The sequence below is a fragment of the Plectrocnemia conspersa genome, unplaced genomic scaffold (assembly GCF_051122295.1).
Source record: "Plectrocnemia conspersa isolate PC_06_02 unplaced genomic scaffold, ASM5112229v1 ptg000011l, whole genome shotgun sequence".
NCBI classification, from domain to species: Eukaryota; Metazoa; Arthropoda; class Insecta; order Trichoptera; family Polycentropodidae; genus Plectrocnemia; species Plectrocnemia conspersa.
This window is the reverse complement of record NW_028277175.1, coordinates 9,014,205-9,028,078: the sequence shown is the minus strand read 5'-3', so window position 1 is coordinate 9,028,078 and position 13,874 is coordinate 9,014,205. Positions and strand designations below refer to the sequence as shown.

General features: G+C 28.2%; 2 protein-coding genes and 1 long non-coding RNA gene across 4 annotated transcripts in view; 1 reads left to right on the top strand and 2 right to left on the bottom strand.

Moving 5' to 3' along the window:
- Prestin (solute carrier family 26 member prestin) overlaps positions 1-13,874 on the top strand; it is a 56,186-nt gene that overhangs the window by 14,400 nt on the left and 27,912 nt on the right. The window contains exons 1-2 of one of the 2 annotated variants that reach the window (XM_088197773.1): positions 10,760-10,819; positions 11,364-11,513. In XM_088197773.1, coding sequence (XP_088053899.1) covers positions 11,473-11,513 — 41 coding nt within the window. In that variant the 5' untranslated portion in view covers positions 10,760-10,819; positions 11,364-11,472. Of the gene's footprint in view, positions 1-10,759; positions 10,820-11,363; positions 11,514-13,874 lie in introns of those variants that run through there. The other variant, XM_088197771.1, reaches the window with a different exon arrangement.
- LOC148229386 (uncharacterized) lies at positions 507-5,708 on the bottom strand. Its single transcript, XR_015811331.1, has 2 exons — positions 4,005-5,708; positions 507-3,738 (listed from the first exon to the last, which is right to left on the bottom strand). It is a non-coding gene; the product is annotated as an uncharacterized LOC148229386 (long non-coding RNA).
- LOC148229385 (mitochondrial fission process protein 1) lies at positions 8,149-13,438 on the bottom strand. Its single transcript, XM_088197787.1, has 5 exons — positions 13,379-13,438; positions 13,140-13,285; positions 11,318-11,445; positions 11,160-11,257; positions 8,149-11,092 (listed from the first exon to the last, which is right to left on the bottom strand). The coding sequence occupies exons 2-5, from the start codon at positions 13,183-13,185 to the stop codon at positions 10,918-10,920; spliced, it is 447 nt and encodes a 148-aa protein (XP_088053913.1). The 5' UTR covers positions 13,186-13,285; positions 13,379-13,438; the 3' UTR covers positions 8,149-10,917.

The following is a 13,874-nucleotide window of genomic DNA, read 5'->3' as shown; positions in this document are numbered from 1 at the left end:
CCCATTATGCTCGTTTCATATTGACTATATTTTATGCACCTCAATTTAGGCCTGCCAACTTTCAAGAGTATGCAAAATCTAGTCACTGAATACAGCATCTTTCAATTACCCTATATTTTTTATAACCATTCAAATATACAATGATATGTATATGTTATAATATATTTTATTATATGAACACAATCTATTGACTCAATTTTTCAGTTAAAAAAGTGCTAGAGAAAATTTGTTTTATTTAACCGTTTAATATCTGATTTTATGATTTATATTTATAGAAAAAACATTATGTCCTTTGATATACAGTATAGTTAAAAAAATAACGGATATGAAAATGTTGATTTCTCATAACCGTTAATAATAAAGAAAGTACAAATCTTTGCCACCAATACTAACCTTCAATGTCGTATTGTCATTGTATTATATATAACAGTGCATAAAAAGTTATACTTTTGAGATTTCTTAAGGACTGATTATTATATAAAAAAACAAACATGAAATGAAAGTTCAACTTAAGTCGGAAGCAAAATGGTAGTTCTGGACTAAAGTGTCTGAAGGAAGTGATTCAGTGTCCTTTGAGAATTGTAGAAGTTCATCGTTTCTTACAGTCCTCGATCTTCTGACTAATAAGGACGATTCTATAATTTTTTGATACAGATATTATTACACTGTATAATCGAAACTTTGATGCATGTTTAGCGAAAATATTCACCGTATTCCTTTTAAGTGACTTTGTTAAAGTAAGAGCGGTGAAACCTTTAATTGACCGTTAATAAAAAACATATGTATATCAATTACTTTTATGAGACTTTTTTAGCAAGTTTTCTGCAAATAATTTCGTCACGAAAACACTACGGAAGTGTTCTAGTTTATATACCATTGAGGAAATAGGGAAAGTCTAACGTCCCTTCGAATTTTTTATCATCTGATCAATGTCGATGTTTCTGAACGGAAGCAAACTTTGTAATTGTATATTACATATCTTATTAGACTGTATAGTTGGGTAACAGTCGATCGCAATCAGTAAAAATTAGTTATTCTATGCTTTGCTTAATACCTTTTTCATCGCATTTGCGCGATATTTAAGCACCGATCGTATTCTTAGTTCACGGTTTATATGTATTTTAGAACTGTTAATGCATACCGATTTTTAGATGTTCGTTATGATACGCAATATGTATTGTATACACCAACCAAAAAAAAAATTGTCGAGTCATTTAATTTCGATGTATTGATAGTGAACTCGACTTTGTCAATAATTTCCTTTGTGTACTTTTATAGGTAAATATTTTTTAGTAGTGGTATTATAGTAACTTTCAATATAAATCCATTGATAGGATATGTGTGTAAGGAACGATTACTTTTTAAGTATTTTTAGGAGCCATGTGCTACCTTAGGGTCAATAATTGACTCAAAGAATAAATTATAACTGTACTACTAATAATTTACATTGTTTTAAATATTTTCTAAAATTTGAAAGACCATATTTTATTAGAAATAGTTAACAATATTTTTATGACAGAATCTTAAAAGGTATTATCAAATATTATATATAAATAAATTGACGTCTTCAGAATTTTTTCTCCTCCTGAAGTAATTTTCGATATAATAAAACGTGTAGATCTACAGAGCGAAGTATAAATACATTTATGGCAAGAATATGTTAATATAATATATTCTTGTCATAAATTTTTCGGAATACATTTTTACGGTTGGTATATAATATATTTCTACTAATGAAAATATGATTTCACTGACAGGTCTAGTCATTTGCAAAGCATGAAATGTCTATTTGTGTCCCTTTTTAAAAAAAATCGATTGAACTATTAAAAAAGTATCAAATTAGTGCTTATTTTTTATTACATATTTTTCTATTTTTCAAAAAAAAAAAAAAAAAATACATAAACAATACAATTTTACCGATGTAATTTAAAATAAATATTATAAAACTATGAAATATTATGAGTAGATATTTTTAATAATTTTTAATGCCTAATTAAAATATTTCGCATCTTATATGATTTCAGAAAATATGTCGCATCGGTGGCTATTTTTTATATTTATTTGAAGCATAGAAAGGGTTAACTTGTACCACTTTTCTTTTATTAAGTAATTATATTATGCTGTTTAAAAATATATAAAGTGCCATTTTTGTCTTGAGGCCCGGAATCATTGTTTTTCTAGGGCCAGGGTTCGCTCTCGGCGACCCTGGTCAAACCTAAGCCTAACATATATATATATATATATTTTCACTAGTGAAAATATAATCGGATATGATTTCACTGAAAAAAATAAACATTTACTGTTACATATTGCTTATATTCGACAGCATTTTTTTATTCTAAAATATTATATGTATATTAAATAATACTTTGTTTTAGCGATTTTTTTTCTGTAGCATTTAAAGTTTTTGTTACATTTTTTATGATCGTTTCTTTAAACGGTTGCTATGCTCATTAATCATTAAAACGATGAGATTATTTTTTAAAGCATGAGTTGAAAAATTACGTTTATTTTGTCTATCTTGTTACAATTAAATATATTTTGCAATAACACTTTAAATTAAAATGCATTCCAAAGCATTTTATCAGATTTACAAACTTGACCCAGACATACTTTTTTCTTGAGAGTGATTTACATAACCAATTTCTTTTTATTACGTTTTGTCAAAAACACATAAAATTAGGCATTTTATTTTTCATTATTTTTTGCGACATCGTTTTCGAAATCTGGTTCATGGCGATTCCTTTTGTGCCACTCATAAGTCGAATTATATCATATTATGATATAGACCGCGAACTATTACAGTTATTTTTTTCGTTAAAACACTTTTAGATCGGAAGAACTTGAGGTCGTTTATAATACAATAAAATTAAATAAATACGATTTGTGTTACGCAATCGAAGCCACTTTTCCGGCCGTGATTTTTACTGTCGATGCAATCTGACCGTTTTTTGACCGTTTTTTATGCTCTCTTCGAACTTATCGGATCAATAAATATTTTTAGTCATAAAAAAGGTTGAAGTTTTTATGATACAGACTTGATTAGGGATAACGGAATACGTGACAAATATAATATGTTACGGTCGAAGACCTCGTATTTTTTAAACACATAGAATGGTCCAAAGAAAACCGTGACGCAGTTCTAGTGTAAATACAACTATAGTCCTTAAATATTTATAATAAAAACTTACATAAGCAATTTTATGTAAATGGCGTTAACAGCCATCAAGAAAAAATCTCAATTTTTCTTGTAGTGCGGCTTTGAATAGTTCATATTAAGTATTGTTTCAGCAATGCATAATAAAAAATATATCAACATTATTAAAATATTGCATTAGAGGGTTATAACAAAAATCTGATTAAGGTTAAGGTCACCGTTACTATACATTATTAAATTTTAGTGGCAATATAAAAAGTAGTTTCGTTGCAGTAACGTTGTGTTTCATGTTTATGCTTAAAATGGCCGTGTCAATTCATATTCCGAGCAATTAAGAGCTTCGTTCAATGATCTGTGCGAAATGAGAACGTGCTGCTGAAATTTTACTTATTTCCGTTTATGTTAATGGTGAATGTAAACCGGAAGAAGTGTCGTTCATGATGAAAAAAAGGCCATTTATTTGTCGCTGATAAATTCACTCAAAAAATAGAGAGGGAAAAAATATATGCACTTGAAGATCGTTGTACTTAATGTACAATGTCAAATAGTGTTCTTAACTGTAGTTACAGTACATTATTCCTCTGGCGCAGTGGCGTAGCTAAGGTATGTGCCGCCCAGGGCGATCCTTAAAATTGCCGCCCCCCTAATACATTTTTTTTAGGGAAAAAACTCAGTATTTCTTAAAATAATAAATTAGTTAATATTAAGCTCTTGTTGTTCGTAGATTAATATATGTTTTAGTGCATTCAGGGTTAAGAACCACACCCATCGCGAATATGCCACCCCCAAGCAAGTGCCGCCCGGGGCGGCCCGCCCCCTCCGCCCCCCCCCCCCATAGCTACGCCACTGCTCTGGCGTCATCGGCAATCATTTTTTATTTTGTGTACTACCATCCTAATTAAAGAGGTAGTACTCTTTTCAAAACACTGCCGTAAGATTTTTTTCCGGATCTTCTCTTCAATGATACAGTTTAAAAGGTTTGAATATACATCGCACAGTAGTATATTATACAATACGTTCGCGCGCGTGATTCGTTTGCGTGTTGCAAATCAACATGCGTTTTGTAGCTACGTATTCTATTAAAATTTGTTAATTAAACTACATATCTCTTGTATTTATAAAAGTTAAAAATCAAAGTTTGATGGAAAATATGTAATTAAATCAAGTGGATCGTGAAAGCTTTAGTTAAAAAAATATAAGAAACATTGTTATAAATGATAAAAAAAATATTTGTGTATTATTGTATCTAAGAAACGGTTCATATTACCGTTTTAATTAATGTCTTTGACCATAACGCATAAAACGATGTATAATAAATAAAAGCGATGGAGTTAAACGTAATATTTGTTAAAGCATTAAAGTTTTACGGTGCATTTTTACATCATAAACATGCTTTTGATAAGGAAAATCGTGTCACGGTTTTTATTTTTCAGTAGTAAAATTTTATACTATACAAATATTTTTTTCTTTGTACAGTTATAGGTACTAATTTTTTTTATTATATTTAATTTAATTTTTAAAAAATGAACGTATCAAACACATATGTATTTCAACGAGTTTGTTCTCTTGATTTTTGTATTTTAGTTTTAACAAAAATATATATTTGTATATATGAAAAAGAAAGCTGTAGTATGTAATATAAATTTTAACGCCTCACATAAAATAATAATTTTTTTAACGTTTCACTAGATGTCACTGAAGAAATGGTTAAATTTTAACGGGAATTAAATTATATTTAATTTATAAATATTAGCATTAAATATTAATTAATATTTTATTGATTAGTTAGAGCTAAGCTGAAAAAAATATCGGTTTATTTCGGTTAGGTCCATGTTCAATCAATCACAAATAAATAAGCACAAAACATTCGATGAAAGGTAGGCGATTTAGAGAATTTTTTAATAAGTTAAGAATTGGCAATAGAGACACATCGACTTCCTATTTCTACAGATGTTGACATTGAATTCATATTGAATAACTTTAGCTGTTTACAAAGATTCAATAGAAAAAAACGTATTTTAGAATTTTGGTAGGCAAATAAAAATACATTTTCTTATTTATACAAAATTACAATGGTAGTTTAAGAAGCTCCAGAAACACAAGTTAGTGTTGAAAGGGCTTTCTCTGGCTTAAAGTTTATTTTGCGGGACAATTGAAATAATCTAAATGAAAATACATTGGAAATTATATTAATAATTAGAGGAAACTTTCACATTTTTAATTACAAATAAATATAATTTTTTTAATTTTTTTAATTATAAATACATACGCTCGGTAACGAGCGTTTCCACTGCGATGGCGACGGCACGATTTTTTTGCTTTTAACGTGGATTTTTTACTTTTGAGCAGGGATAATTGTTTTTTGCACTCTGCTATTGGTCAAAATTCGATTTATATATGCTTCATTTGATTTACATTTATTGTGCCCTCCTTGAAATGATGTCTCTGATGAGTAAAAACCTCCTTTTGTCCTTCTTGAACAAAAATTTCCGTAATGACCATTTTTAACTACAATATCAATTTATTCTTCTTTGTCCTTCTCGAAAAAAAATCCGATATGTTCTTTAAATAAAAAAAATACGAAATTACATTTTTATAGCTCCCTCAGGAATTTATCCTCCGTCACATTGGAAACGCTTCTCACTGCAACAACGCCGACACTATTTGATTGCTTTTGACGTGGATTTTTAACTTCTGAGAAGGGATAATTGTTTTTTGCGCCCTATTATTGGTCAAAATTCGGTTTAAATATGCTTCATTGGACGTCGCTGTTGTTGATTTTATTTAATTTATTCATTATGAATTCATCAGCTAGATAAGGAAAATCTAGGAAAACCTAATCTTTGATGATCGATCAGAATTATAATCATATAATAATCACTAATTCCGAACTCCCAGACACAGTATTGGATTCGAACCCTGCACTTTTGCGTAACAGTCACTGACTTATATCATTCGTCTGTTATATGTTCCAAATTGTACTCAGTTACTACATAGGGCCCTTAATAAACCGTGGTAATAATCACATAATTGAGTATTTTTATATTTGTACACCCTTTCTAACGTCTGTTTCTATCTAATCACATATTTATTTGCGTTTAAGCTTAACAAGGGAAACGCCTGATTTTCACTGGAATTTATTGGTGTCACTTTTTTAACTAAACTAATGTTTCTCACTACATGGATTGTGCTCTTCTTTTTATTAAAAAAATAATGAACATGAGCATGTTACGTCGATAAGTGTTAATCTAACAAATCTTTTAAGTAATAAGTAAGATTTGTTCCGCATCTGCGATTGACCTTCACCTTCTTTCGATTGACCACCGAACGCCATTGACCACCGTGCGAGAACGCTAATTGATGAACAGTCAATGACGATTAGGATTGGCGGGTTATTGGCTTATCGGTTTGTAGGTGCGCGGAAGTGGAACCGTACTAGGAGGTCACCAGATTAATCATATTTTTTTATATTTATAAAATACATATGTTCATGAATTAAACCCCATAGATATTCTGCCGAAGCATGTCATGGTCGCATGTCCGTTCAACTCGATCGAATAAGACAAACATAAGTGTGCCAAGTCTGGTTTAGAGATTGAGATTCGTTCTGTAATCCTAGAGAATTTTATAGCAACATTAGTTTGGACTGATTGTTTTATATTTTCCATAAGAGCTCTTAACATATACGACTCTATTGTCTGAATTTCCTCTAATGATTTATACTCCGTTTCTTTTAACAGAGTCACTTTGAGGTCTTTCCATTTCGTCATTATTCATAAGTGAAAAAGATATAACAACTATGGGTGTACGCCCAACCAATTAAGTATTTGACCAAGCTTATTAACTTAATATAAACATGTTAATTTTAATTATTTATTCACGCTATTTAGTTATAGAGGAAAAGCTTAAAAAAGCAAAAACTTCTTTGCGAGTACTTTAATTTTATATTTATATTTTTTTTTTATATTTATATTTAGATTTAATTTTATATATATTTATTTTCATACATATACATATAGATGAAGCCAAATATCTTGGATTTCACATCAATAAGTGTCTTATTTGCTCCTTGCAGTTGTTTATTTAACATATTATATTTTTAAATAGTATGCAATCCCTGATACTTGAAAATATATGCAAAAGCATACACACCACAGAGTCAATTAGATTCGACAATAACAATTAGTCTGGTTCCTCTCCGAATCAATGACATTGATCAGAAGATTGAGGTCTGGAAGGGAATTTTTACTTCCCCAAAATCCTAAAGGGTATATAAGTCAGAATACTGCAATAATTAATTAATTACTTCGGCCACTTCACTCTCGACTTGGAATAATCGAATTCGGCCAAATCTATTTGGGAAGTCCGAAAAAGCAGCTCCGTTTCATCTGCATCTTAAGAGTTCAACCCAATCTGAGTCTACATGACGCAGTACTATGGCGAGAACAGACATGTACATATCATTATAATCATATACAACACATAAATTTGAATAGTGCTGTTAATGAACTTGTTCTTCTGTTTAGTGGTAAATCACTGTTTCTGTAAACATCTAATTAAAAAAATTCAACAATGTCAAGACAACATAACAAGAAACTATTATTGATTTAGTTGGCAAAGCGGCTTATAGGTCATTTATATAAAGTAGAATGTAAGTAGTTGACAGGAATGCACAAGAAGGTCTTATCTAAACGGTCAAATGGAAAATTTAATATGTATGTGTAATTCAGTGGAAACATATCTATTATATATAACATGATTCCTTCGAGGCAATTAAAATTGTCTCATGGTTGTAATAGCTTTGGATTGTTTGAATAAAATCCATTGTATTATAATTTTTGTATGTTTTGCATACGTTAATAATATAATAATTAAGTTGTGTTTAAAATTTCTCTCATATATTACGTCACAGTGTTGTCAATAAAAAGAAAATAATTTAATCACTTATTAATTAAACAGGTGTCGAGGTTGAGTAAATAAATAATTGTATGTATATATAATAGATTTATTGCTCTTATAAGTTCTACAAAACCATTTGCAAAACTATAATTCAAACATAACAAATAAATTTATAACGGTTATTAACCAATATGATACATCAATAATTGAATATCAGTTTTTTAACAACAAATATCAGAATCACGTCTCATTTTATCTATTAACCTAATTGTCTAATGCTAATAATTCTTATTTCACAAAATAACGTTCTAAATTTTAATTATTTCAGTGTATCATTGGCACAATCGTACATTGTCAGATTTTCAGCAATAATTGTCCAATTTTTAAATCAGTGTAGGAACTTTCTCAATAAACAAGCAATATTCCTAATTAATATCTATTATTTAATATAATTGTATTGCTGAGTGTAAGATTTAAATTATAATACATAAAAAATAGATAAGCTCATTTAACAATGAAAGCAATATTGCTCCTTATATAATATATCGGAGTTTAATTGCACTTTTACTGTATATTGCAAATTATTCTCAATTATATTGATATAAAAAATATATTTTACAGTTTTACAATAATTACACGTGTCAGGCACAACCTTTTATACAGACGTTACACGATAACAAAATTTAAAATTAACACCAAATAGAGATGCTAACACTGCTAAACAATTGCATTTGATTATATCAAATTTGCTGAAATTTCGCAACCTAAATTGTTAGTGCTTCCAAGATCTATGTTCAACCAACAGTCCAGCAAATGCTCAGTGGTCGGTAAAAACAATTTTATTTTATTGAAAAGGCACAAATCGATTTTTTTAATAATAATTTAAAGCATCTGTAATAAAAAATGCACTCACGTAAACAATGCTAATACATTGCTAATGTATTTCCACGGCTAATATTGTGAATTATAACTATTTTATTAAATTATCTGATCTTGTGATACGTCATAAGGAAGTCTACAAAATTAGTACAATAAATGTCTAGATTTTCATAACTACTGCTACAATCTAATAATTTTAAAACGAGTGTAACTATGATTTTCTAATAAGTGCAGATAATACATATATTTCTTGTATAAATTGGCACAAGATTATACATTTGATCAACGTCAAAACATCAGTAAATGAACACTTTTATAATTCCAAATTTTTTCTATGTATAATATAATACTTTTTTGTGATTTTTATTTATGTGTTTCAAACAATCACTATTTTTAATATAAATGCATATAGCCTTAAAATATAATCGTATGTATTTTTTTAAATAACCATAATAAAATAGTGAATACATAGTTATTATGCGTAACTGTGATTTTTTATTAGACATACTTTTAATATAAATATTCGTGACATTAAAAGTCTAAAATGTTTTTAAATAGTAACTTTTTAGAATGCCAAATTCACATAATAAATATTTTTTGCCTAAAACATAAAATTAAATTGTATTACGTTTTTAATCATGTATTAGACAAATATATTGCATATTTCATTTATTCGGCATTTTTCACCTGCTCCTCAAAATCATTCAAATTAATACAAAAGACCCAAAAGCAATAATATATAAACTGATATTTTTTTGTAAATGCATTATAATGCTCTAAAGTGGGTAGAAATTGTAGTAACATTATAAGAAATACTGTTCTATTTCGTAAAGTGAAAATTAATAAAATATTATTTTATTCATAAAAATCTATTTAGTAGTTACAATGAAATATGTCTTTAACTACTATTGAAAATAAATCAGAATGATTAAACTGTAGTTATGGTACAAACTATGGTTTTTATTAAAATAACATTCTAATTATAATATTGATTAATATTTCGGAATGCTTATATATCGATTAACGTGTCTTTGCATTGAGGTTTTAACATATTAGAGTACCAACATATATTTTAAAAATAATTTAACAAAATTGAAAAAAAGTTTTTAACATCGCATCGTTAGTGTAGATTTTAAAAACAATTTCTTTAATTTTGTCAGTATATTTATATAATATAAGTTATGCAAAAATAATGTTTTATAATATATAAAAATTTCTGTTGAACTTTTTATTATTTAAAAAATAAGAAAAGAATAACAACAATCAATCGTCAATTTCTTAAGGCCAATAAACTGGACTTTTAAATTTGCACCTTGTATATAGAAAATATCATTTTTTATATTTCCAGATATATTATTTACTATACATCAATAAAATTAAAAAATCGGTCCAATTATATTTGATCCACTTTAAGTTAATTTAACGCTTGTAAGATACATTCTTGTACAACTCTTATGAACACGTTTTTTGTTTTGTTTTGTCAATCATTTTTGCTCTCATCGACTCTCAGATACCAAATTGTAGTTCTGAGATAAAAATCATGTTTAAAACAATAATAAAGCATATTTAGCAATTTATTACATACATCACGTGTAGATGGCAAAATAAAATCTTAATAAGCTTTGCAATATTCAGATTGTTACACATTCAAAAATCAAATGATTCACACCTAAATTTTTTGTTATGTATCAAGGTTGCAGGTCATCGATTTTCGATTCGCAAATTGTTATAATGTTCCATTGATATTTGCTAATAAATTTTTGAAGGATACAATTTTTAGCGTATCGCACCAATAAAACAATAAAGAATAAACCGAAACGTTTCATTTAAGGCACGTGAACGGCTTCGGCAACATCTTTTGTCGTACACTCTGCTGCACATATGGTATATATATATATGTATATATAAATATAATACACTTTTACCGCACAATATATAAAACATTTTTTGTAAGCACCATAAAAAATATTTTGAGCACAAATTTACATTTTGAAATACTTTCTGTAAGTCGTGTCCATGATCACATGTACCCCTTTATCGATGGGGTGAATGATCAACGGGATGGATAATAATCCTACGAACGTTGCGACCAGCTTCAACTGGCGTCCCGGTAGCTTTGTTCCTTTGTCCAGTGCAAATCGCGTTCCGGCACATATTCTGACGATTAAACATAGTGAATTATAATAACATATAAGATATCATCCCATAATTATAGTGCACTCACCGATTGATAGTGATACCGGGTATGATAACAGAAGCAAACATTTGCCAAAGTAATGTATCACCAGCTGCTATGAGCATTTTGCAGTTAGATCCAGAACTCTAAACACAACAATATTACGCGTTCAAAATAATTATGTTTATTGTGTTATGTTTTATTACCTGTTTTGCTTTGTATGCTTTATCAACTGTATCTGCTACTACGTAGGTGCATGCGACGCCGTAGCTGAGGTGAACGTAGCGGTCTTTGATTATCTTCCTGAAAGCTTCGCCCACTTCGTTAGAGTAACCTGGAATAGGACATTAGCATAAGAAAAATGGATCTCTTTAGCGACGAATACATAAAGAAGGACGAAAGGTTTGTAAATTTTAATTAATATAAATATACTAAAAACATTTTTTTGGTACACTCCGGCTGTTTTAAGAATGTATTACTAACCATGCACGTAAAGTGAAATTATAATATAAAAAACACTACAATTTTTTTCAGTATTCATATCGTAGTTATTTTGCTAATTTAAATTTAATTTCATCATTTACTTTTTAGTTAATCTAAGCTTTGTATGGCAACAGTTCTTACATTAAATCGTTAATGTAAGAAGCAGATTAATGAGTTTGAAAACACATGTAATTCGACTGTTTCACGAAATTGAAAACATGTTTTTTTTTAAATTTAAATTGAGTTTTAACTCAAAAAAATATTGTAGGTATAGTTATATCTATTCGTGGTTCAAATATTGGGTTCTGGAGAAAGTCCTTTTATATCCGTCTTCTGCAACTTATGTAATGAAGCAAATTGCCATATACTTTTTACGTTCATCTTAAATATCACGATTTTTTCAAATTATTATTTTTGTTTGAATTTACTTATTTGTAAATAATATTTAGAATATTTCATAAATTTTACATTTTTCTCAAATACAGTAAGCCCCCAATAAATTGTGGACGTGCTATTTGGGTGCGTGTAGTTGGGGACTAGAAAATACTTTGCAATACGTATGTGTGGTGAGATATCCTTTCTTTGGCTCACTAACACAAATAGTACGTCCCTAATATTAATCACCTAAAATTGTATGTTATAGTAAATTGTTTTGTTATCCATGAAGAGATTTTGTATCCATGTAGAGAAAATTGCCAGAAATTTTTATTCACTGACTTTCCTGAGCTTTGTCTTACTCTTACATTGTTATTTATATTTAGAATTTCCTAAATTATCGGTAATCTTAGAAATAAATATTAAAATTTAAAATTCTTTATAATAAATTAACACAAATATTATAATTTAATTGGGATATCACAATTTAAATATAAATAAAATAAGAAAATAAATAACAGTAGTACTCCAGTTTAGTGAAAAAACAATATAGTTTTAAGAGATTCAAATCTCAATTTACGAAGAATTTGAAGTATATAAATATTTTAAAAAAATATTAGAATTGGAAATTGTAACAAAAATAATTTAATTGATCAAAATATTTTACGCAAAAATATTTATATACTATTTTTTAATATAGACTATTTTCAATGAATACTACCATATAATAAATAATATAATACTTCTTTATAAAATACGCCATCTTTTAAAATAGCATAATAAAAATTTAATTAATAATATATTATATTTGACATTATTAAATAAAATAAAAATATTATTGTTATTTGATTTTAAATATAAAATGATTTATTAAAAATAATATTTCGTGCGCCATCTTTGAAAAGCTATAAAGCGCCATCTTTAAAAATATATATTTTCATTTAATGTGTATGACATCCACGTCGTCAATAAAAGTATTAAAAATAGTAATTAACACAATTTTAAATCACAATGGTTTTGGCCATATGACGTAAATTATCAACCTATAAACTTTGATATGCTTTAGATTTGTTACATAATAAACTTTTTTAGGTTATGTTTTACCTTTAACGTAAAACTTGATATTGAACAATAATACATCGTGTTTGACTTAGAAAACTTAATAAATACCTAAATATCTCGCCGGCGGGTCTCTGAAGAAGTCCTTTTCGGCCATTTTGATTTTCACGATACCGCTTGTCAAGAAAAAGGCGAGTGACGTAGGTCGTAAAACTTGTTTTAGCGGCCAGCACCATCTGACGTTTGTTCGGAAGAAACTAAATAAATTAAATTGTTAAATAAATAAATTCATTTAGCGCTCGGTCCGACGACGAGTGATGAAAATTCTTAATCATTCGAAGCTTTTTTACGTGAACTTTTCGTGCGTGACGTAAGATATGTTCGATCTACGTAGCACGCCGTCGCCATGGTCACTAGGGTGACCTTCGTCAGCTGATTGTCATATTGAACGTACAGTCAATCGAATATAAACGCAATTTCACTAGTTTTTTAGCAACTTTTTGTTTGTCACTCGCGTCTATTTTATAAAATTATTGTTCAATATTGCATATTAATTAACATGTTTTAAATAAGATAGAATAAAAAAATAATACGTCAATGAAATGCAATACAACTCTATAGATAATTTATTGTTATTGTATACAATATAAGATATGTGCATTTTTTAAATATGACGTATGCAACTGATAGGTGCGATTACATATAAATAAATTAATAACTATTTGCTTTAAGCAAACAATAAAGTTCATTGAATGATTAGAAACTGTAAGCTTATTCAAAATATATCAGTTTTACTGATAATGATTTTTTTGTTTGATTAAGTATTTCTTAACCCTTTATGATTTA